Here is a 26,410-nt window from a genome sequence, read left to right as displayed (position 1 = left end):
CACTTCTAAATAAAATTAAAAAACATATATACTGCATGATTTCTTTATTTGAGGGGGGGTGCTCAAGTGAAGTTTCGCCATTTTCAGCCATTGTGTCAACTCTAGTCTACCTAACCTGTTGAACCTACTCAAACGAGGAAAAATACAATTGTACAACGTTTTAAATATATTAATTTTGTATATTTCATTTACCATGATTTGAGAGCTCAATAAATTGAAGAAAAGTACGCCTTGTGTTTGGAGTGTTTATTTTTGGGTTCGCTGGCTGTTTAGCAGAATAGCGTCAATGACACACACACAGCAACAAACGGGAAGGGGTCAGCGCTGCCGCGCCAAGTCACTTCTGGCTGCCTTTTTGACACATGACAAATAGCGAATACTGTACTATGGTATGACGAAAAATTTTAGTGGTTTTGAAAGCGCAACGTTTTCACACCACGGTAAACCGTGAAATCGGTAACCGGCACATGCCTATCACATACACAAACAATATTGGTATCTATAGACAAAAAACATCGTTCTCCCATTTCCAATAGTCAAGTCACCGAGCACGCTTGGTTGAATTCATCCGGCTGTCTACGATAGTTGAGTCAAACTCCTCTAGACTTGGCCCCTCCAGAGTGATCCTCATTTGGTCCTCTGTCGTAGGTCCCGCCAGGCTGCTTCTTTCGGAGCTCTTAATCCCAGTTGATATAGTCAGCACCATCAGGTCTACTACTAATATTCGGCAACCTTGGCCAGAACTTAGTGGATTTACAGTACCCCAAAAATAAGAACTGTGACCTGATTAAAGTTCACATTCAGGACTTTTAATTCATTTTTCCAAATATTGGTACTGTAAAAATGCATTGTTTTGAATAGAGGTGGGAATCTTTGGGCACCTAACGATTCGATTATGATTACGATTCAGAGACTCCGATTCGATTATAAATAGATTATTGATTCCCTCCTCCCCCCATTTTTTTTTTTTTTAATGTTTTGTATATTTGTTCCAAAATTGTTCAAAAATCCTCTCAGGCTAAATTAACCAAACTACTATTTTAGTATCAAGTTAAAAATACTCAAGTCCCCATTCTGTATCAGCAGCTTTAAACTACGTACATTCAATTAATTTAATGTTGTGAATCAACTGTTAAAGTTGTTAAAATTGCGCCCGTTATTCCATAATTTCCCTCATGTCTACTTTCGACATGTGAAAGTTTTAAAACTGTTTCATCATTTAAAGATAGATTCAAGTCAAGATTTTGCCGATTTAGGGGTATTTTAGATAAAAAGTAATTAGGTTCTCTACAACAGAGGCTTCTAGAGAAGTCTACTGCTTTAAGATGGTGCCTGTTTACTAGTGCGGGGAAGTCTGTCATTTCACGTCCAGTCTAGATATATGTGATATCTACCATAGCCGTATGTTGCCGTACGTTTGTAGCAACTAGCAACTGGACGCTGTTTGTAGCGGCTGACGGCCGCAGTCAGGCATTATTGTTCTTTTTTACCTAGCGGCATTAGCTGCACATGATATTTACTCTCGGTCCGTTCCTCATTGCGTCCCAAAGACCGCGCTGACTGCGTTTTATTTCCGCTTTACCTGGTATAATTCAATAATCGGAATTTGGATGTTTGTGAATCGCTCTCGAATCATCCACGGCCGAATCGTGACTAATCTAAGAATCGGAAATTTTGCACGCCCCTACTTTTGAATATGCCAGTAGTCAGAGAGGTCCACTACTAAGATTCACTAACATTGGCCAGTACTTATGTTGATTTGTGGAATTACAGTGCCACAAAAATGAGAACTGTAACCTACCATCTACTAACATGACACATTCCTTAGAGGAACCACATAATATTGTACTGACACACATGTAAATAGGCATGTGCTGGTATGAGATTCTGATGTTATGATAACCTTAAGCAAAAAATATCACGGTATCATGGTATTGCAATTACAGCTCTAAAATGTATTACTTTGAGATATCTGGGTTGAAAAAGCAACTTTTTTTCCATTGAACAGGAGTTTTAACATATTAGCAACTGGAACATAAGTACATATAATGTTAAAATAAAGTTAAAATAAATTTGGGAAAAGCCGGGGCCGTCTGTAACTGTTCTGTAGCTGAAGTATTCCCATACCAGCGATTTCGTTTTCTTTGATAGGAAAAAAAGTTCAGAGGTTTCACCTCCTCCAGTCATCGTGTAGTACGACACTGTAGTACTGACACTGAGCAACAACCGGTGGGGTAAAGTTGAGCCTTGGAGCTGCAAGAGAGGGATTTCTCCCTGCATTTTTGGGACATAAAAAATTGCTAATATCGTAGGGACGGTGTGACGGTAAATTTTTGCAGTTTTGAAACTGTGAAGTTCATTTTTAAATGATGACAGAAGTGGCGTTATATATTTTAGAGTGTTGAGAGTGTTTTTTAAGCTTTGAGAATGACGCAACAAAACTGAAGTCAACTGCATTGTCGCTCGGTCAGAATGCATTTACCTTAATGCTTGGATTATGCGGGTGCGCTAATTTTAGGGTCCTCTCATTTGACAACGGGACGTCCGCTGGCTTGACGGCAGTTATCTTCTGTCGTTTGCAATATTTAAATAACATAAGATTGTCTTCTAGCGTTAGCCAATGGAAGAGTTTTAGCAAATCTGATTGGAATTTGTCAATCTTGCAAGCAGTGTTGCTGCTAACACTGGCTGTTGGCATATCTTCGGACAAGATACTGTCAGATCCAGAAAGCATCAACTGCCGCATTTCTCTCGCCAATTTCCTCTCCCTTCTTGGTTAAAATCTTTTGAAAATGTTATTCATTACCACTGTACTGCGATAGAAATCCAGCTGTTTCATTTGCTCCAAACGATGAGACTGTCGAATTTTACCTCAGTGAATATTTAGTGTAACGTTATGTTTTAGTCTGCGTTTTATTGTCCACGCCGCCAATCATCAATCATCAGCCCTATTGAGCATAAAGCGCCTGTAAGAATTGTCAGCTCTAAAATAACTAATGATTTGTTGTAAGCTAAAAAGATGGGGATGAAGACATCTTCAAATCTCTTATATTTTACAGGAGCAAAATGCGAATTTAAGAGTGAAAAAAATCTGTGCTCGCATTCGTGCTCCCATTGTTTTTTCTCTACTAGGCACAAATTATTTTTAGTTGCAAATGCAAGTAAAACTTTTCACACCCTTTCTCATTCAACTGAATGGTGAAAAGTCTCTTTTTTTTTCTGAACAAGCTAACTTTGTGTTTTGCTTTATAAAAACCGCCAGCTGCTTTCATTGTCGTTATTATGCTATGCTTTTACATGACCTCATGGATCCCTTTTATATACAGCAATCTTCATCATTAACAGATGAACCCCCTTTATATGAATTCATTGTGATTATGGTGAGTCAACCAGTCTTCCCAAACAGAGCTGTTCAAGTCATCCGGTGAAAATTCTTCTATATCTCAAACCCCCCAAAAGTCGCAATGTCGTTTTTTTTTCCCAGTATCGTTCAGCCCTGCTGTACGTGCTTTTCTTCGCCAAAGTGTACAGTATTATTCTCTGTGTTTACATACTGTATTGCTCATGTCTTATCTATCACTGTTGCTGTTTATCATTTCGACTGAGCACCAAAAATGCTGCGTACTGACAGTGTAGGAGTTGTTTTTTTCTTCTCGTTATTTTTTGTTCTTAAACAAATATTGTTAATTTCTTTCTAGCAAAATGTCGTGACATGAGATAAGTACTACTACTCACAAATCAGTCTTTTTATACAAGATTTGAAAGAAAAAGAACCCCAAGGGGAGAATTAAGGTACTCTGTATTTTCAACAGTTTTCATTTCCCTTTTATCATTACTGTTTATTTCAAATGTACGTTATTTTCAATAACATGCTAATTTTGTCATGTTTCTAACTAGCAAAAACAGACTATGTAACCAATACGTGTTTTTTTTTTATGTTAACAATTTTAACAAGGAACAACTTTCTTATTTACCTAACTGTAGCTGAGTTAGTTCGTGACCAAAGCCTCATTTGAGAAAGCCATTTTCTGGCAGGGAATTCAAACATCGGGTCTAGCATTTAATTAAGTGCTTAAATTAAACGTCCTCCACTGAGTTCAAAAGCATCACACACATTTTTGCTATACAAAATGTCTAAAAGGCATCTTTAATAGTTTTTCTTCCCCTTAAAATTGAACTTATAAGGTGCAATAACATTTAAAGATCACACGATTGATTGTTTTTGCCATGGTCCAGCATTCATGCTTCTTAGGTAGTTACATTGATGGTATTTCTTTGAATTATTTTCAGAGCTTTGTTGTGTTGCCAGTTTTGGTAGACAGTGGTTGAAAATCCCCTTGTGTGCAGTTGCCATTGACCTTTGCAAATGTTTTCAAAATTTCATTTTCATCCTCAAAAGCTGGTGTTTAGATTTTTTATATTAGTGGCGGGCCTGGAGGAAGAATGAAAGGGGAACTTTCATAAGGCGCATGTAGAAAGGACATTCCCAAATTTCGTAATGCTGCTGTATCTGTCTTTTATGGTGTATACCAGGGCTCCCCAACCTTTTTTGTACCACGGACCGGTGTGATTTGGGTCTTTTCTTTCACGGACCGGTGTTTTGACAAATTTTGCAACCCATCAAAAACTTTGCGGTTCCCCGCATGCGCGTTACATTAAAAATGGCCGTGAATGCAGCGATTCCAAAGTAAACACTACAGACTTTCTTTAAAGAAAGAAATATGAACTTACGTTCGATCGTGGATGGAAATGGAGAAAAGTTCTCCTCAGACCCATCCTGCCATATTAGCAGCACACCGCTAACGCCTTCCCTGTGTCGTTAAGCATGAATTAAGAAGCCCGCTTCACAAAGATGCGATGTTGGAAAGTGTAGCAAGGTTTTCAGTGTTCTTGTAGCGCTGTCAGGATATTCCGGAATGACTTTAATTGTTTCAAATGTACGTTTAAGGTCGCCGTCATTTGGGATCTCTACAAGCTGATCCTCCTGTTGCAGACATGCTCGAATCACTCGGTTTATTCACAAACGGGTCACGAATCCACTCTTTTGCTGTTCGTGGGTCTTCGAGGTTGTAGGCTCATCTTCTGGCTCGTCAGGTGCTCTTTTTTGCAGTTAAAAAAATCACTCCAAAGACGTCTGTTTTCCAGTCATTTTCGCTTGTGTGGGGGAACAAATGTGCTGCGCCCGTGAACTAGTCATACGTTATTATGAAGGACAAGCGCACATAGATTTATTATATATACAAAAAAAGATGTACTGCTTGCAATCCAATCAATGGGCTTCTATGACGACATTCTAATCTATACTGTAGTATTATATCTTGAGTACACAGGGGTATTGATGTGTTAAGCAGGGGCACAGGCCAAAGTTAATTTGGCCAGAATGCGGTCGTTAATGAAATATTATTTATGTGCAGCCCAGTAGCAAATGCGCCACTGACCGGTACCGGTCCGCGGCCCGGTGGATGGGGACCCCTGGTGTATACAATTGAGTAGTAAAATCTACAATTCATTGTTTGCAGTTTTCTTTTTTTTTTCTACTTAATGTCCAAACTGTGGTCTTTACTGTGCAATACATCTCAGATTACCACACATTGTTTCTTCTTTATACAGGCTCTTATGTTGGAGAATCTGCAGAAGACCTCCACTCCTCATGTTGGACTGCAACCAAACTCTCAGGTAAGTGTGTTTGTATAATTGTGAAATAGAAGTTTTTCAAAATGGTCCAAACTGTTGTGTTCAACTGTTTTGGTTCGATCCTTTTCAATTCATAAGCAGGCCCAACTCTTTTCATGTTTTTTTTTCCCCCTATAAACTAATCTGGAGAAGCAAGTAACAACTGTTGTTTCTAGAGGCCTTTGTGTTTTAAACTTCTGATTCAAAATGATCAACCTGAGGGCAAGTTATTCTTTGTTGTTTCTGCAGCTTAGGATGGCGGCAATACATTAGTCATGGTATAATTTAGACATTAGTCATGGTATACTTTTAGGATGCACATAAAATTTGTTGTAATTTTTTTCATTTGCATATTTTTTGTGTGTATCTTGGTTTTCGATCTGGAAAAACTTCCCTGCAAAGAACAAGGCTGAAACAGAGTGTGATGATGAGTAAAAAATAAAGAAAATTAAAAAAAACACACAGTTGTTTTGTTTAACATCTAAGCTCAAACCAGTTTCACTGTGCAGCAGATGGTATAGTTTAGGGCTGTCCCAAACGACTAATTTTCTCCTGATTAGTCAGCCGACTATTTTTACGATTAGTCGACTAATCTAATAATTAAATTTTTTTTTTTTTTTTTTTTTTTACTAATTTAGCAATGAAATTTTTGTTGACGCTTATCAATTCACAAAAAACATATTGGAACACTCAAATTATTTATTAAAGTACAAATAAACACGTAAATAACAATAATAAATCACAAATAAAAAATTAGTTCAAATGCTGATAGAATTAACTATTGTAGCATCCCGATTGAAAAGATGGTCTCTTAAACTGATGGTTTACAACTTTTATTCCATCCTTGATGTAAACACACTGTAAGAGCTACGGTGCACACAAATAAAGCAACACAATTAGAAATTAACAAAAACTTTTCACCTTTTTCCTTTTAAACCTTATTTATATATCAATGAATTGCCTATATGAATTGCCTTTACCTTAATTTATTACCTTATCATTGACAGTCTCTCCCTTGAGTGCAATCACTGTATATACTGTATATATTTATGACTTTTTAACCTTATATAATTTTCTATACCATAAAATAAACCATAACATGAAATAAACCTTTCAATTAGCATTAAGAACAATACTAATAGCACTTATAGGCCCATTGTCAATGAAACATTGTTATTTAGTAAGGCGACAGCACCCTCTGGTGTACAAAAAATGAAGAAAAAAAAATTACAAACTGCGTGAAGGCGCTTGAAGTGTTTATTCACGGCCGACGTGCAGCCAAGCTTGGCATTGAAGAGACACGACAGAAGAGTGTACTCTCCTTTGTTTCTTTGAAATAAGGCAATGTTTTGGACACTCTGGTACGCTTTTTTTGGCTTTGTGCCGCTTTCCCCGCTTGCAAACAGAGCATCCGACATTCTAACTCAAATATTTTTTTAACCCTTCATTAACCGTCGACGGGATGTTGTGCTCGTCGACGGATTTACGTCATCGATGACGTCGACTATGTCGACTAGTCGGGACAGCTCTAGTATAGTTTATCGAGAAAGCACTCTGGACAAGCAAGAGTTTAGTGAATACTCTCCCGGTTTAGGCAGTATTGATGCCCCAGAAACAGCGCGCCTGCTTGGTGGCCAATACAACATCATCATCTTCATTTTACTTAATTTTATTTCTTGTATAATTTTTTCCCCAATAATATCTATACATCAACAGAAGTATTGTGCAAAGTTGGCATCTGTTTTGTTTTTGATTCTTTATTCTTCATTATAATGTAAAGGTTTGGTTGATTGATTTAAACATGCCATCGTATCACTCAAGAAGTAACAAGAAAGCTCACACTCATGCAAATATGGCAAAGTGGCCAAAATGATACAGCCAAAGGGGGCTGTGACAGTTGGTAGCATAGCAGCATGAGTCATTCTGGGACTCAAGGGTCAGCGGCAGGGGTCGCGTTAACCGAATATTTTCCGTCGTTGACCGTTTTTTTAAAACGGTGACGGAAAAACTGAAGTCCATCCGTCATTTTGACAGGTTGCAATTCACACCCCAGACCACAGGATGGCAAGTGAACATATTAATAAGCTATTGTCTCTCTTGATGCATGACGTCGCTGGCCTTACTCGGAAAAATGTCCGAACTAGCATTCAGGTGTAGCAAACACGGAAACGTTAGGAAGCTTTGGAGAGCATTGTCTAAGGCTACGTTAATTCTACAGGTCTTAATGCACGAATCCAATTTTTTCGTGTTTTTCCGACTCGAGTCAGGCATTAACTTGACAGTCTGAACGGGACAAGTCGCATAGAAGTGGACTATATCAAATCCGATCTGGGTCATTTTTTTATGTGGTTCAAATCCGATCTGGGCCACATTTTTCCAGACTGTCGCGGTGAAAAAAAATAAAAATGGGTTGAGGATAAGCATGAGTGATCGGTTTTCTCTCTGCTCTATGTGAGCTATATTTCAACATTTCCTACACGGCCGAAAGTCGGGAGAGGGGTCTGGCTGCAGCCTGTCTTGGAGAGTCAGGGCAAACTGCCCGTATGTGTGTGTGACATGCACGGACAGTGCGTACATGCTATCGATCCATATAAACTGTGAATATAAGCCTAAACGGGGATTATTTATGTCTGTTATTTGTGTCCTCCTTTTGAAAAGCAAAATATGATAGCCCTGGAATGACGGATGACTTGTCATGTGTTTTGATGCTTCTGCGCACCGGCGCGTGTCGGACTGCGAATTAGAGCACATGCGTAATACTTGAATGGTCTCAATGGACAAAGACAGTCTGAACGGGCACGCCAAAAAAAACGGATATGACAAAAAAATCGGATTTGTGCATTAAGACCTGTAGTATGAACGTAGCCTAATTGAATGAGCAGGGACAAACAGCTTTAAGTCAGAAGTACGTGCGCTATTCTCAAACCTGAACGCACCCCGAGTCTTGGATGACAAATCAACAGAGCAGAGAGTAGACACAACATGGCTAGTAGTTTCTTCAATTTATTCAGAGTTGAGTAAGTAACGCACCACTTTTGACCAACACTGCTATTGAATATGTCATCATTATCATTTTAAAAATTTAAGTGACGGGTAAAAATAGATTATGACCGGATTTTTATGACCCTGTCAGTCAAAATGACAGACAACGAAAAAGTCTAGCGCAACCTCTGGTCAGCGGTTCGATTCCTGGGTGCTACTGACCGCTGTCAAATTGTCCAAGGGTGCAGTGTCTTGTCCAAAACCTCTCCCCGTGCAATGGCAGCGCCTTGTCTCGGAGCAGCACCTTTAATGTATGAATGAGTGTGCGAAATGTTCAATGTATGTGTAAGGTGTTACACAAATAAAGTTTGCATGCTTGCCAAAGAATTATTTTAAAGGTCAACTAATATACATACATATATATATATATTTTTTTTATCTTTAGTGTTCGTTTATCTGGTTTGCAAGATGATTTGCACTGAAAATGCCAAGAATGCTGTTTTTAAGCACCCTAAATGTTTGTGTACATTTTGTTTGCCTCAACAAATAGCCGAATTCTCAGTAATATACGGCTGACTGGATTTAATTTGTTTTATATACAGTACATCTATGCATGGTAATTCTTGTGAATGCAGTCCACTCTATGGGAATTTCCCCCAATTTTTTAAATGTTTTTTTGTCCAACAATCCACTCCAGAGTGAGGTTATTACTATTTCTAGTACACCTACTACACCTTTTCCTTCTCTTCGTTTTTCTAATGTAGTGTTGGACACGAAGTTCTGTGAACAGCCAGCCTCTTTAGCGATTGCCTTTTGTGTCTTGCCTTCCTTGTGCAAGGTGTCATTTTTTTGGGGCGGGACCACGGTCAGGTCAGGAATCTTCCTCATGGTTGGGTAGCTCACAGAACCGGAAAGAGAGATTGAGCCTTTCTATGAATATGCAATGTTGCTTTAGCCTTTTAAGGTGTTGACTGAGTGATCCTTACACACTAAATGTAGCACGTGGTGTTAGCGTAGCATTCATGTTAGCATTCGCTTTACCATGATGAGCATCCTCTTAAACTGACTCTCACTTGTTTACATCTCGTCGTGACGTCCTGGTGTGTTTAATTATTTAAAAATAATGTACTGTTCTTGCTGAATGCTGAGTTTGTTGGTTTTGTAGCACTAGACCAAATTAATCATTGAAGTCAGGTCATTGTAAATTTGAAGCTGTTGAAGCATTTTTTTTTTTTTTTGCCTTTGCCTTTCACAATCTACGTGCTTAAAAACAAAGTATATCGGCTTACAAAATTAGCTTTGGATATCTGCAATCGGCTGAAAATATTTTCTAGATTTGAAAATCCCATCTCGGTAGACCTCTACTTTTTACTTCATCGGCACCCACTCTTGTATTTTTATTTACTGCATGCTGCCAGTGTTTTGCACTAGTTGACAAGGTTGGATCTAACTTGTGCCAGGTGGGTCATAGGCTTAAAGGAGCCCTGACATTAATTCTTCCACTATATCATAACTTGTCTTTTTATCAATCAAATTTCAATCAAAAATGAATCCATTAGCAAGAAAGGAGGGCTCAGCTGACTTTTTCTTTCCACAAAGGACGCGATCAACTGACACTGTGCACCTCTGATGTAGACACCGTTCGATATAAGTACACTTGTCATACCATTTTCCGTTGTTGGAATGTCCCCCCCAGAAATGTAACCGTTCGAAATAAGTTGAACATCATTGGTTCTGCCAAGGCTAATTAGAGTTTAGAGTAGAAATCCGAGCTCATGTAATTTTTGGATTCACTGATCACACTCACTCAATGGCTGCCCATTCAAGACACCCCCCATTTTTGTACAGCTCTAATATAAATTCATACATGTATGCACACATATGTTAGCTCATGAGTGTCTATTCATTTTAACCCTTATTAAGTATAACTATTAACTACTGTAATTGTTGTCATCATTATAAAGGATGTGAGGTGATCCACCCAAGGCCTTGCACTCAATTTTCATGAGCTTTTCTGCCTTTAGATTGGTGAGGAAATGAGCCAGAATAGCTTCATCAAGCAGTATCTGGCTAAGCAGCAAGAGCTCTTGCGGCAGCGTCTGGAGAGAGAGGCCCGGGAAGCATATGACACTAATGGTAAGTTAAAGTTTTCCAGTGCAAACATGTTAATCATGATGCCAGTTATTTATTTACCTTTTGTTAACAGAGCAAGAGGATCACATAGATGTTAATAACAGCACTGCATTTCTTCCTCAAGCCAAGGTGAGACATTATCCTTGATGGTATTAGTAAATCTAATCCCTCTAAAACCGTAAATATGTGATTAAATAAATGCCAGTGCAAACATGGGTTCAAAATTGCAATGATGGTACTGCAAGAATATCAACTTCATTTTTCCCATCAGGATCTGAATCCAGCCTCAGCAGATCAGCACAAGGCACCTGGACCCTCTGATGGCGAAATCATGTTTGTTGCAGTAAATGAGGGCGAGGCTAATAGCAACCAAGAAGCTCATATGTCTGCTCATCCTGCTTCTGGATCAGTTACCATGAATGTTACTAGCAATGAGCATCGACGGGGGAAGAGTGCGCCGGCCAGTGACTTCCTAGCTGACAGCGACGATGATGAAAGTGAGGACGGCGAGGAAGACGGCGATGATGATGATGATGATGATGATGATGACTGGGGCAGTAACATTCGCAGGAGGACTACGAGACAGCCAGCCAGAGCGCTGTCAACTCGAGAGAGGTGTGGAGCATCTCGTCAGCAGCAGCAGCAGCACATCCCTTCCCTTTTGTCTCCTCAACTTCGCCAGCCAACCCCTCCTCCCTCCCCACCTCCAGAGTTATCATTTCCTTTGCCTGACACCCCTAAACAAAGCCCCCCTAGTCCAGATGTAGCCGCAGCGAGGCACTCTCCAAGTACCTCCAGCTCTGGTTCCTCTAGCAGTGATAGTCGAAGTAGCAGCCCAGAGCCCCAGAAGAGTGGACTCATGGAGCGTAAACCTGGCCCGTTAACTCTCCTAGCCCGTAAAATGGAATCGGAAGGCGCTTTTGCTGGGGCCGGTTGGCAAGGTGGCACTGGGCAAGGTGGAAGGAACGACAGCAGTTCCCCAGTAGCCGCATCATTTGATGGCATTGAACATGCGGAGGGTCTCTCATCAACTACCACTGTAGACCATGTGCCAGTTTCCATGATACCAGGCATCAACCAGGGCATCAGTGGAACACGTTCAGCTCATAGTCATGTTCCTGTGAGTGTGCATAAGACTCATACAGTGGATGATAGAGAATCAGAATTTGAGTCAGTAGAGGCACTTGAGCTGCAAAGACAAAGGCTAAGAAGCTTTAATCAAGAACCAGCAATAGAAGATGATCAGAACAGAGCTCTGCAGCTGGAACAAGAAGAAAATGAGAGATTTAAACATCAGCAAGCCTTGGAAAGAGAAGAACAAGAAGCTTTGCAAAAGAAACTTGCTTCAGAAAGAGAGCGGCTGGACAGGGAGCAAGCTTTGGCCAAGGAGCTGGAAGTACAAGAACAAACTTTGGCAAAAGAAAGAGCTCTAGAGCTGGAGAGTCAAAGAGAACTTGAAAGGCAAAGGGCATTAGAGCAAGAACGTCTCCAGCAGGAAGCACAGGAGAGGGAAAAAGAGAGAGAAATAGAGTTGGAAAAAATCCGGGCTCGAGAAGAAAAAGAGAAGGCTCTTGAAAAAGAAAGATTAGAGAGAGAAAAGGCTTTGGAGGCAGAGCGAAAAGAAAAAGAACGGATTGAAAAAGAAAGGATTTTGGAACAGGAACGGTTAGAAAGAGAAAGATTAAAGCAAGAGCAGCTAGATAGGGAAAAAGCTTTGGAAGCAGAGAGAAAAGAAAAGGAACGGATTGAAAGAGAGAGGGCTTTGGAACAAGAACGTTTAGAAAGGGAAAAATTAGAGCAAGAGCGGCTAGAGAGGGAAAAAGCTTTGGAAGCAGAGAGAAAAGAAAAAGAACGGATTGAAAGAGAAAAATTAGAGCAAGAGAGGGAAAAAGCTTTGGAGGCAGAAAGAAGAGAAAAAGAACGGATTGAAAGAGAAAGGGCTATGGAACAGGAACGATTAAAGAGGGAAAAGTTAGAGCAAGAGCGGCTTGAAAAAGAAAAAGCTTTGGAGCTAGAGCGATTAGAGAGGGAGAAAGCCTTGGAGAAAGAGCGCCAAGAACGAGAGGCAGTGTTGGAGAAAGAGCGGCAGGAGAGGGAAGAAGCTTTGAAGATCGAGCGAGAGAAAGCTTTAGAGCTAGAGCGAATGGAGAGGGAGAAAGCTTTGGAGAAAGAGCGGCAAGAACGAGAGGCAGCGTTGGAGAAAGAGCGGCAAGAACGAGAGGCAGCGTTGGAGAAAGAGCGGCAAGAACGAGAGGCAGCTTTGGAGAAGGAGCGCCAAGAACGAGAGGCAGCTTTGGAGAAGGAGTGCCAAGAACGAGAGGCAGCTTTGGAGAAGGAGCGCCAAGAACGAGAGGCAGCGTTGGAGAAAGAGCGGCAGGAACAAGAGGCAGCGTTGGAGAAAGAGCGGCAGGAACAAGAGGCAGCGTTGGAGAAAGAGCGGCAGGAACGAGAGGCAGCGTTGGAGAAAGAGCAGCTGGAGAGGGAAGAAGCCTTGAAAATCGAGCGAGAGAAAGCTTTAGAACTAGAGCGAATAGAGAGAGAGAAAGCTTTAGAACAAGAGCGACTAGAAAGAGAGAGAGTTTTAGAACGAGAGCGAGAAAAGGCTTTAGAGCTTGAGCGACTGGAGCGAGAAAAGGCCTTAGAGCTTGAGCGACTGGAGCGAGAAAAGGCCTTAGAGCTTGAGCGACTGGAGCGAGAAAAGGCCTTAGAGCTTGAGCGAGAAAAGGCCATAGAGCTTGAGCGACTAGAGCGAGAAAAGGCCTTAGAGCTTGAGCGACTAGAGCGAGAAAAGGCCATAGAGCTTGAGCGACTAGAGCGAGAAAAGGCCTTAGAGCTTGAGCGACTAGAGCGAGAAAAGGCCTTAGAGCTTGAGCGACTAGAGAGAGAAAAGGCCTTGGAGCTGGAGCGACAAGAAAAAGAAAAAGCCTTGGAGCTGGAGCGACTAGAAAAGGAAAAAGCCTTGGAGCTGGAGCGACAAGAAAAAGAAAAAGCCTTACAACAGCAGAAAGCCTTAGAGCTTCAGCAAATAGAAAAACTGAGAGCATTCGATCAAGAGCGTCTGGAGAAAGAGCGTCTTGACCACGAATGCCTGGCGAAAGAGCGACTAGAAAAAGAGAATCTAGAGACAGCATGTCAAGTGCTAGAGCAACAGGAGAAACAACATCCAGGGAGAGCACATGTAATGCAAGAACTGCTAGAGCAAAGGTTGGCAAGCGATGGAGCTGATGAGGCGCATGAACGATTAAAACACAATAGTAAGGAGCATGTAAAGGAAGTGTCAGATTTTGCTCTTAAAAACAAAATTGCGGTGGAGAGAATAGTAAAGGAAAGGGCTAATGAGCAGGAATTAATAGAGAGGGAAACACCTAAGGAGTTAGACACTGAACTTCCTCCATCTGAATTTGGTAGTGGGCTTGGTCTTACCCCTCCTACTCCTCCCTTTTCTACAGGACCAGATAGAAAAACAGAGGCAGGAATCCAGGAAGATGGCAAAGCTCCACTGTCAAAGAGTGAATCCCAAGAAGCAGAATCATCACTGTCATCGCAACCATCATCGTTGAGGAAATTGCGGTTCTTAAGGGACCACCCAATTCAGGCCCAGTCTGCCACATCCATGGCCACCAAGTGGCCTCATAACTTCACTGATACCCCTCAGCCCCAGAAGTCACTTTCCTACTCCCCAGTCAGTTTTAGAGAACAACAGGAAGGTAAAACCTCCACTAAACAGGAATGCAATTCTGAGGAACAGTTTACTCTTAACAAAAAAACAAGTGCCAAAGGTTTTACAAACCAAGTATCAGGGGACAATTTGAAAGATGATACAGTGAGGCAGGATGAGCCTGCCAAGAAAAGCACCAAGAGATTACGGGATGTGGATAAAGACAAAGTTCCTTCAAGCCCAGTTAATGCTGTACAGTTGCACGGAAGAGATGGAAAGAGGGAGGAGAAAAAAACAAGAAAACGTTCATCCTCTAATGACTCCTCTTCCTCCGAATCTGATTCTGGGTCATCATCATCCAGGTCCTCTTCATCCTCGTCTTCTCTTGAGAAAGTCACCATTTCGAGAAATAGAAGGGTAGGCAATCCAAATGGAACCATTTTCCTCATCATTTAGAAGTTGTAGCTAGATTTTGATGACCAAAATGGTGCTTGTTCAAAATGGTGTTTAAGTCATATTGATTGTTTCAGGAACTAATAAAGTGGAACCAATTTAGATTTTTCTTCATTGGAACTGGGTTGCACAGAAGTTGTACCTATAGCTTTTCCCAACCAAATATCTATAGTGTCATTATTCCACTAGATTTAGCCTCGTGACTTACTGCTTTGATTTTGGTTTTGCGGCCAGCATGTATCTTCATAAAATTAATACATACATGCATATAATAATACAATATATACCCTTTTTAATGGAATAAGATATACCTTAATAGGGCTGCAGCTATCAATTATTTTAGTAGTCGATTAATCGATGAACTAGTTGGTTTGAATAATTGGTTTGAATAACCGAGTAATCTGATAAGGAATATAAAAAAATACCTGAGATGAGCCTCAAACAGTATTTAAAAAAAAAAAAAAAAGAGGATCTACGTAGAACAAAAGAACAATTGGCTAACTTACATAGCAAAAGTCCGCTAGCTTAAATGCTATAAGATTCTATTTTTTCCCCCAATGCTCTTAACAAATGGTTCAAACACATAGTCTGACAAAAAAATGGCTAAATGTAACTATAAATTACGAATGCATCAAAAAATATTAGCTCAAACAAAAACTTAGCTTATGTTGGTCTTAACAGGGAGCAGCTAGAGTCAGCCATGGGAAATGAGTTATATTCACTGTTGCCAATCGTGGGCAAATCAGTAAAATTGCAAACACTTTACGACAAACCATTACAACTCCACTTTAATTAAACAAATACTTGAAGCAGCAAAATTTAATTTGAATCTATTTTTTCTAATCGAATTACAAGAGTGGATCCATTAATCGTTGCAGCACTATAAATTAATGTCATGTACATGGCATGTAGATACGAAATGTGCCCCCAAAGTCATATGTGCTTCTTGCTTTTAGGAAAGAAAACCAGACAGAACTACTTCACCGCTGTGTATAGTGACTGCCGTGGCTCAAGATGACTGTATACAGGAAACTCAAAAGGCCTCCCCTTACAAAAGAGAGAGGTCTGTCGAGAAGACAAGCACAAGAAATGATGAAGCTAGTCAGGCTAAGGTTAGTGCTTGTAAATGATCATAAAGTCATTAACATTACCTTTTAATGACATTTTTACTCCAATTAAGTACACTACATATCAAATTTATATTCCAATACCATAGATTTTTGGGGGATCATTTCCTTTCTATCATGTGTTAACTATTTGGTGCCCCTTAATATCCCAGAAACCATTCCTTGAAATACCAGCTGAAGAGCAGATGAAAAGGAAATACGGCAAAGGATTGGAAGAAAAGGAAGAAGGGTCTGAACAAAGGTCTGCAAATAAACTGCACATTTTACTTTCTTTCTGTATTTCTGTCTCTTTCTCGCTCTATTTCTGTCCGTCATGGAAATACATATTGGGTATAAAAAGAGTACACCAACACGACATTAAGAAATAATTTCAAAATGTTTTTCACCATTGTTGTGACCAATAGATCGTATTGGCCCGAATATAAGACAGTGTTTTTTGCATTGGAATAAGCCTGAAATAGAGGGGGTCGTCTTATATTCGCGGTCTAGACAGTATACCCATTCACGACGCTAGATGGCGCCAGATATCATTGAAGCGATGTTCTGTCATGATAGATCTCAGCTACTCTCCCCATTCACAACGCTAGATGGCGCCAGATATCATTGAAGCAATGTTCTGTCATGATCGATCTCAGCTACACTCATTATCTTATTGCAATGTTTTTCCTTATTCAGATTGTTTGAAGACTACAGTTACAGTTAGACTTCACGTTGATGGTTAATGCAGTTATTGCAATTTTGTTGTTTTATCACAATAGATGGGATTATTTACATTTCAGAAACCAGAAGCCATTAATTTACGAATGTGATTGCGCTTTAGTTTACATATTTAAATGTTCAGATAGTAAGATTTGAATGAGGCAAAATAACATGCTTTTTCTCTCAAATATATTGTTATAATCATTTGTTTCGGATGTACTGTAATTATTTTCTGTATGAAAATTAATTTGGTGTTCAAAAAGTCTTTTTTCAAATTTGAGTCTTAAAAAAGAGGGGGTCGTCTTATAAACTGGGCCGTCTAGTATTCAGGCCAATACAGTTTGTGTACTATAAATTGTGCCATCACAGACTGAGCAAGAACTGCTAAATTTGAATAGTTGTACTGCAAACTGAATTTGAATTGTATCGTTTAATTGGAATCATTGCATTGGAAAACGTGCAACATTGAATTTGTTAGTCCAACCCAATATATTCATCATGATCAGGTTTCATCGTTCAAATTCAGATCACTCAATTCAATTTCAGCTTTGTGGTGCCACAAGAAAAGTAGTTGGTTGTAGTCTCACTTATTTGTTGAGTGGGAGCAAAGCTCTGATGTCAGAGGTGAATTGCATTAAAATACAAATAAAATTATTGGATTGGCATTGCCCCAAAAAATGCCCATATGACACAACGCGATGTGACCACACGTCTTCCAAGTTTAGTTCCCAGTCTCCATATCATATGACATTTAAAAAAAAAAAAAACAACAACAACTGTGTGAAAATGTGCTTTCTTGCTAAATATTTCCCAATTAAGTGCTCTCGAAGTTCAAATGTCTTGTGCTCCTAAATGAATTTGCTGATTATCCAAGAGGAAATCTTAATCTGCTATTGACTAATTTTTCTAATGTACCCGGTATTTGTGACACGTAAGGCTGATTTATGCTTCAGCGTAGCGGTGGCAGACCTACACCGTTAACGCAGACCCGATTTACGACCCTGCGCCGTAGCCTGACATGCACCTCCAAAAAATTCTGACTACGTGTCACGTCAACACGAGTGTGGTGAATCTCGAAGGACTGTAATAGGTCCGCTCAGAACGGTGTTTCTGGTTCAGCCCAACAACACCTCTGTTTTCAAACATTCGCAAACGTCTTCTGTGTCACCTACGCTTCAACATTTGTATTAACAAAATTTGTTGTTTAATATTGATTAGCTGCAGCTGGAAATACACATGTTCCATCTCTGTCGCCATTGCTATCAATGACCGGAGGAAAACTAAAGGAATTTGACAAGTCCCCCAAAACCATACAAAGACAAAACCACACCCCTCTAATGGCATGGCGGTGAATTACAGAGCAACACCTTCCCTTGACGCAGAACTTCAAATGCGCAATGATGGCATAGGGTCTTCGCCGTCACAGTAATGCAGAAGCATTAATCAGCCTTTAGAAATTGTCATTAAATTTCACAATCTGGCGATGAATGGTAAGACCTGAATGTGAAAAATATTTTAGGTTCATTTTCCAAAAAAAAAAAAAAAAAAAAAAACAGGTCACACAATGTGAAGTTTAAGGGGTTTTGGGGACAATTGGCCCTAGCTCAATTCTTTACTCTCCATTTAACTAGACACAAGGGTATTGCGATAACTAGATCGTAACCTTTGCTATGTGTGGAAGTCATATAAAGTTGTGAATCAACCGTTAAAGTTGTTAAAATTGCTCCCGTTATTGCATTAGTTCCCTTCTGTCTACTTTCAACATGTGTAAGTTTTAAAACTGTTTCATCATTTAAAGATAGATTTAAGTCAAGATTTTGCTGATTTAGGAGTCTTTTAGATAAAAAGTTACTTAGGTTCGCTAGGAAGGTTCTCTACATCAGAGCCTTCCTGAGAGGTTTACTGCTTTAAGATGGCGGCTGTTTACTAATGCATGTAGTCCTTAAAATGTGTTGACAATGCAGCCATGTCTGTCATTTGCATCTAGTTCTATAATATGTGATATCTACCGTATCATGTGGGCGTAGTTTGTAGGCTATGGCTATAGTCAGGTATTATTGGAGCCACCTAGCATCGCATTTGCAACGGCGTCTTCCCCACTCCTGCTCTGCTCTCTCGTCTCCATGAGTCCGTCTCTCTCAGATTTTTTTTTAAATTCAACCAACTTAGTAACGCATAGTAACGCACGCCTTTCCCGCCTCAGTAACGGTAACGGCGTTGCCAAGATGAGAAAAGTAATTAATTAGATTACTCATTACTGAAAAAAATAACGCCGTTATATTCTAACGCCGTTATTAACAACACTGGTCTCAAGTGAGTTGCAAGTCATTTAGTTTTCCCTGTTGTGGACATGTCGTACACTTTAAACCAGTGATGAATCTGTAGAGGGTGTTAACATGGCATTGGTGACTTGAAAGGAGAACATGCCTTAGATGTGGAATGGTAAAGATAATAGAACTGTCCTTCATGTCGTCCTTTGTATTTTCTGAATTTGGAGGAGTGTCTGGGCTTTTCAATTCAATTCAATTCAATTTCTTTATTGTCATTGCAAGCAGAGCAAACAACGAAATTGGAAAGCTACTCCGTGGGACCATAAAACACAAGACTATAAAATAACACACAACTAAAACATCACTGAATAAAAGACAAGAATAAATTATTGTCCAAAAGTCGCTACATAGCAGCATCATGAGGAATTAGTGCTGTTCAGTATTAAGAACGCGGATGGCCCTAGGAAAAAAACTATCTCTGAGTCTAGTTGTACGTGACCTCATCGCCCTATATCTCCTGCCTGAGGGCAACAGTACAACTAAGCTTTCAGAACAACTAAGAAAAAAAGACAATGTAGATGTATGTAATGTAGTTTCTCGATTCTGATCATTCAATATAGAGCAACACTACCCTCTGATGGTCAAGTTATAGCAGAGTATCACAACCAACCCCCATTCTCCACCACTAAAAAACTAATAAAAGTACCCTCACAAGGCTCATAAGATATTACTTCAGCAAACGTAAGCAAAATCTTCAACCGTAGTTCTATGACACCAAGCCTTACTGTTTCACAACTATACAAAAAAATTCACTTTACACTCCTGTTGCTGCAGGATTCAAATTATGTTAAGCATTAAAAAGAAACGATATTCCTTCCAAGCCGGATGTATAACATTTTTTGTTGCAGTGTTTTTTTTTTTTTTGGTCACATTCCAACTAATAAAAGAACGTGTATCCACATAGTCCCCTTCGACGTGGCTGTAAAACACTAATTGGGTTTCTAAGAGAGCGCATTTTAAATGCATTTAAATTCTTTTTTTCCACTTGTGTGTTCCACTGTTGTGTCAGTTACACTTCATGAAAAGATCGGATTCAGGAACAACACTATTTAATGCTATTTAATGAGAAGTAGTTGGTTGAGTTTCCCTAATGTATTTTCTTCCAAAAGTGCCTTTAATCAATTACTTTTTTTAGCCAAATAGGCAAAAGTGGAGCCCTGTGAAACTGGTTGACGGGCACTAGCCATACTTGCTGCCCAACACAACCTTTTTGGGGCATTTATTTCTGTGTTGGCATCGTTGAACATTTATGACCAATACATATACGAACACGACCAACTAAAGATTCCTCCCGCATGTTGTATACATTTCCAGTTCAATTTTCACTTCTCTCTAGGTCAGTCATCCGTATTTTCGTCTCGCATTGGCTCAAACAGGAAAGGTCGAACAGTTGAGCTCATCGCTACAGCCGGCGGTACAGTTTTACATCACCACATTGCGACGTAAATAACAATGGATACTTGTGTCGAAATAAAAGTTTTTAATGTAACTATAAACACTGTCAAGTATGTGCCAGAACAAAGGTATTTACACCGTATCCTGTGTTTCGTAAATTACATTTGCTGCCCACCCTCCCTGTGCAAATGGATTGGACGTCTATCGCCCTCAATGGCAACCAGTGAGCTAAAAGTTATATTTACGTACTGCCAATGGTTTCCGTTGAGTAATTTGTTGCATTAAGTGTCAATAACAGATTTAGGTATTAATTGAACACTCAAAACAGTGGTGGTTTTAGGGGTGAAGCCACAGGGGCACTGGTCCTCTAATTTGGCTCCTGAAGTGCCCCTTTTCCTATTTTGGCACAAAGCATGGCAGTCGGCAAATCCCTTATTTCTGAAGTGAGAGAGAATGAGATGATGTTGTTTTTAGAGCAGTGCTTCTCTATTATTTTCTGCCCATACCCCCCTCCTAACATTGTGTCCTTTTTTCTATTAAAGAAATAAAGTAACAGATCAACTTATAATAAAGTATATTTGTATTAACATTGTTTTGTTTATAACAGAAAAGACTTATGGGCATCAATTTGCCTGAAAAAAAAAAAAAAAAAAAAGTCACGTCCAAACTGTAAAAATACACTCAAGGTACATTTTTTTGACGATTTGATACTGAAAAATAAAAGTACATAAAATCAATAAATAATAACAAATTCAAATTGATTAGCAACATTAACTCATGAGGACTATGCCAAATGCCAAACAATTTGACCGAAAAACAAAAATGAATACAACAAAAACTAAAATGTCATTAGACAGAGTGACAGTTTTTATTTTGCTCCTCGCAGTAACAGCTCCTTTACAATGGTGTGGGGTTATTTAGCACTGAGTTTACTGATATAACACTGACAAATCGGGACGATAGTTGGCAATATATGATTAGGTTAGTAGCTTCTTTAGAGTACCTTTTCATGATATGCTAATTTTTTGTTTTTTCTGGACTGTTTTGCCAAAATCATCAATATTAAAACAATAAAAGGCTTGAACTACTTCAGTTGTATTTAATGAATCTAGAATTCATGAAAGTAATGTTTATCGGTACATTACAGAAAATAATGAACTTGATCATAATATGCTTTTTTTTTTTTAGAAGGACCAGTAAGTAACCTGACGTCGCTAGTTTTGCATGTCACCTTTCTAACACAGTGCTGGCTGGAGTATTTCCTATCAGGCGATAGTCGTGGCTGCCTTGCAGCCAGCACGTGGGTCCTGATTCATAATATTCTTTTCCTTCCCTTGCGACATATTGTGGCATCGTCGACGCTATTTCTTGGCGGCTTTCAGATTTTCCCACATTCGCTAAATTAGAGATGCTAAATGGCAAGCGAAACTGTCGTCCCCTATGCGTTATCGCTGGACGCCGAAGCACCCGTGAACATATGAGTAGCGGTGGGCGGAAGGTACGACGGAGGGAGAGGGAGCGGGATTGTAGCTCGCTGCGGCAGTTTGCTGCGTGCAGCGAGTGACGCCGCGCTTTGTCGTGTGGTCGCTGCAAAGTTGGATTAGCCGTGTACTACTTTGTCCGCTTGAGGTGACACTGGCAGATAGTAGCATTTTGCTCATTGTGCGTCACCGCTATGGAACGTTTCATCTCGGCCCGAACGAACGCAGCCGGGCTAGAGGCGAACTGCGGGCGCATCAACTGTGCTTGACATTTTCACTCCTGCTTGTCGTATTTTCTACGGTTTGAAGAAACCTTTCGTTGCCCGTGTTTAGTTAATGTCTAAATTGTAGCCCCCGTTGAATCGTTTTGGCATTATATTATTTTTTAACTGAGGCATTACATCATGATACTGCAGGTTATTCACTAGGTTTAAAGGAACATAGCCCGCCCGCAGTGTTTGCACGTTGAACCTGTTGAATACATGAGCAAATATTAAAAGTATTGAAATTAGATATTAGCACACTTTATTGTGATAATTTGCTGTTTTTTTAAAACATTTATCATTGACCTATTTTTGTAAACCTTGTGTTCTCTTTTCCTGATCATCTGAACGAAATGGAATGAAGGCAGGCGATTGAGTCTTCAATGGAAGAATCAGAGAAGCTTCTGGGGGCCAACGAGGAGGTAAAGCAGCTATGTAGGACATGAACGTAATTAGTAGGGCTGTCAAACTATTAAAATTTTTAATCGAGTTAATTACAGCTTAAAAATGAATCGTAATTAATCGCAATTCAAACCATCTATAAAGTATGCCATATTTTTCTGTAAATTGTTGTTGGAATGGAAAGATAAGACACAAGACAGATATAAACATTCAACATACGGTACATAAGTACTATATTTGTTTATTATAACAAATCAACAAGATAGCATTAACATTATTAACATTCTCTTAAAGCGATCCATGGATAGAAAGACTTGTAGTTCTTAAAAGATAAATGTTAGTACAAGTTATAGAAATGTAATATTAAAACCCCTCTTAATGTTTTCGTTTTATTAAAGTTTGTAAAAATTTTCAACCAAAAAATAAACTAGTAGCTCGCCATTGTTGATGTCAATAATTACACCATGCTCACTCATGGTACTAACCCATAAAATCAGTTGGACCCAAACGCCAGCAGAGGGCGCCAAACACCAAAAAACAAGTAACAATCCGACATTACACTGTACTGTCATTTATGGCTACGTTCATACTACAGGTCGTAATGCACGAATCCGATTTTTTCGTGTTTTTCCGACTCGAGTGAGGCATTAACTTGACGGTCTGAACGTGACAAGTCGCATAGAACGGGACCATTTCAAATCCGATCTGGGTCACTTTCGTATGTGGTCTAAATCCGATCTGGGCCACATTTTTCCAGACTGTCGCGGCGGTCTGTACTGTCCAGTCCCGCAAATCGGATTTAATGCAGCAATTACGTCATCAAATAGCGAGAGAGTCGTTACCGTAGCGATGCACCTGTGCGTTATTAGCGCCTAGCTTGCAGTGAACACGGCTTTTGAGGAAGGGCTGAGCTTGACAACAGTCATAAAAAATAAAAATGGGTTGAGGATAAGCCTGAGAATGCTCAGTTTTCTCTCTGTTCCAAGTGAGCAATATTTCAACATTGCCTCCACGGCCGAGAGTCGGGACAAACTGCCCGTATGTGTTTGTGACGTGCACAGACAGTGCGTGCATGCTATCGATCCATATAAACTTTGAATATAAGCCTAAATGGGGATTATTTATGTCTGTTATTTGTGTCCACCTTTTGAAAAGCAAAATATGATATCCCTGGAATGACAGATGACGTCTGTCATTTGTTTTGATGCTTCTGCGCATGCGGGTCTTCTTGCTTAGCGCGTGTCGGACTGCGAATTAGTGCGCATGCGTAATACTTGAACGGTCTCAATGGATAAAGGCAGTCTGAACGGGCACGCCAAAAAACTGATATGACAAAAAATCGGATTCGTGCATTAAGACCTGTAGTATGAACGTAGCCTTAGTCTGTTTGAGCGGGGTATGTGCGTTAATTGCATCAAATATTTTAACGTGATTAATTTTAAAAATTAATTATCGCCCGTTAACACGATAATTTTGACAGCCCTAGTAATTAGTAATGCAGAGTTGCCTCAAACCGGGTATGTTATCTGGAAGAGCTAAATAGTAACAAAATCATTTTCTGGTTTTTGAAACAAGCTCTCAATGTTAGCTGATTTGTCCCCATAATGTCCAGTTTGTCTTGAAAATGACACCTCAAAAATTAAATTCCGGTATTGATCTTTTATGACATTGTCCTCACCCTAAATCAAACTTGGCCAAATATATACTAGGCATGTGCCGGTATGATATTCTGACAGTATGATAACCTTAAGCCAAAATATCACAATTTCACTGTATCACGGTATTGCAATTACAGCTCTAAAATGTGTTACTTTGAAATATACGGGTTAAAAAAAATCCATTCAACATGATTTTTTTTTTTTCAAAAATATATTAGCAAATTGCAATATAAGTACAATGTTAAAAAACAACAACCAAAATACTCTAAATAAAATTAAAATAAATGCAGTCCTTTTGGTGAGCCTAAACACACAGCCACAGCTCAAAATTATTAGTATCAGAACATAAATAATTGAATTATTTTGTATGACTTGTATCATGTTTACATTATACACACACTCTCTCATCACAGACAGTTGCTAAAGAGAAAACAAGTTTTACCACCGCTAAACACGCTGGCGCTAACTCTCGTAGCCGTGGAAAACGTTTATGACAGTGTTTACGAACCTTTGATTTTGTATAAATTAGGGCTGCAGCTGTGGAGTATTTTAGGAGTCGATTAATCGATAAAGTTGTTTGAATAATCGAGTAATCGGATAAGGAACATAAGAAAATAAAAATACCTGAGCTGAGCCTCAAACGGTATCAAAAAATAAGGATCTATGTTCAAAAAAAGAACAATTGGCTAACTTACATAACAAAAGTGCTAGCTTAATTGCTATAAAACGCTAACGTTTTTTTTATTTTTTACAATGACCTTTAAAAAGACGCATATTCCCACAAAAAACTGCTAAATATACCCATAAACTAAATTACGAATGCATTAAAAAAACATTAGCTCAAACAAAAACTTGGCTTATTTTGGTCTTAACATGGAGCAGTTGGATTCAGCAATGTGAAATGAGGCACACTAGAGGGCTGTGTATCCACCCAAATCAATAAAACTAAATGCAAACACTTTCAAAATAAACCATTACAACACCACTTTAATTAAATGAATACTCGAAGCAGCAAAATTTGAATCCTTTTTCCTAATCGAATACTTGAGTTAATCGATTAATCGTTGCAGCACTAGTATAAATGTGAAATCATATCGGAGGCAGCCACCCTTTGCCTTTGCCTTTGATTTCGTTTTCTTCGAGGGGGGGAAAAAGTTCAGGAGTTTCACCTCCTTCGGCTATCGTGTAGCACAGCTAACTCACTGACACTGTGCAACAGCTGGTGGGGGAGGGTCGAGCCTTACAGCTGCAATTTCTCCATGCATTTTTGGGACATAAAAAATGGCTAATACCTTAGGGACGGTATGAGGGAAAATTCTTGCGATTTTGAAATTGACGTTTTCATACCACAGTATACCTTGAAACGGGTTATCGGCACATGTCTAATAATAACCTTAACCAATCAGGAATACTTGGTTTTTGTGTCTCTTTGTACAGTCTATTTGGCTGAAGTCAACCAATTCGTAGATGGGTCTGGGTAATATACGGTAGCTAAAAAATTTCGTGAACCATGTACATGATCCATGGTCCTTGAGTGCAATAAATGTCTATTTGCCGATAATATGAAAATGTTACACCATATCATTAGTGTGGATGTTCTTACACTGACCTTCAATCATTCTTCATTACTGTATGCAATGTAAAGTAGCATCTTAAATCACTCGTTACACACCTAATCAACTTATTACTCCTTTACAGTGCACGCTTTTAATTTGACCCACTGTCTGAAGTCATAACTTTTCCTCTAGCTCATCATTGTTTGCGTAAGTTATACTGTAAGAAGTTAGCACATCGGACAGGGAATGCTTTTTGCTTCTACTTTAGCTTTTATACCCAACATCTTCTTTCATTAATTAGGTTTCTTATTATTTTATCTTCTACTTACGCCTTCAAACCTGCTGTCCAATTTCAATGTTACAATTCTTGTGTTGCAGGCCCGCAAGGCCTTCTCTGCTCGCAAGATCTCTCTTGTCAGTGAGTACACATTTATTGTTCTGTTTTTAATGGTGCTATAAAGTTGGAGGACTCAAATCAGACCCAAGTCACCAATTTTAAAACCTGCCAGGTGTGTTTCACTTGACCAACTTGACAAGTTTTTATTTGTAGTTGAAAATCTGCATTTTTAATGGCCCAGTCAGTTGAAGTCAAAGAGTTGT

The 26,410-nt window shown here is 39.4% G+C and overlaps 1 protein-coding gene across 3 annotated transcripts in view; it reads left to right on the top strand.

Moving 5' to 3' along the window:
* acin1a (apoptotic chromatin condensation inducer 1a) overlaps window positions 1-26,410 on the top strand; it is a 59,622-nt gene that overhangs the window by 19,406 nt on the left and 13,806 nt on the right. For all 3 annotated transcript variants that reach the window (XM_057857039.1, XM_057857037.1, XM_057857040.1), the window contains exons 2-9: window positions 5,611-5,676; window positions 10,680-10,791; window positions 10,862-10,917; window positions 11,060-14,863; window positions 15,856-16,011; window positions 16,179-16,267; window positions 22,559-22,616; window positions 26,189-26,228. In XM_057857039.1, the coding sequence (XP_057713022.1) occupies window positions 5,611-5,676; window positions 10,680-10,791; window positions 10,862-10,917; window positions 11,060-14,863; window positions 15,856-16,011; window positions 16,179-16,267; window positions 22,559-22,616; window positions 26,189-26,228 (4,381 nt within the window). The remainder of the gene's footprint in view (window positions 1-5,610; window positions 5,677-10,679; window positions 10,792-10,861; window positions 10,918-11,059; window positions 14,864-15,855; window positions 16,012-16,178; window positions 16,268-22,558; window positions 22,617-26,188; window positions 26,229-26,410) is intronic.

The sequence above is a fragment of the Corythoichthys intestinalis genome, chromosome 14 (genome assembly GCF_030265065.1).
Source record: "Corythoichthys intestinalis isolate RoL2023-P3 chromosome 14, ASM3026506v1, whole genome shotgun sequence".
In the NCBI taxonomy this organism is placed as follows: Eukaryota; Metazoa; Chordata; class Actinopteri; order Syngnathiformes; family Syngnathidae; genus Corythoichthys; species Corythoichthys intestinalis.
The sequence above is the reverse complement of the archived record's forward strand: the minus strand, read 5'-3'. Positions and strand labels throughout refer to the sequence as shown.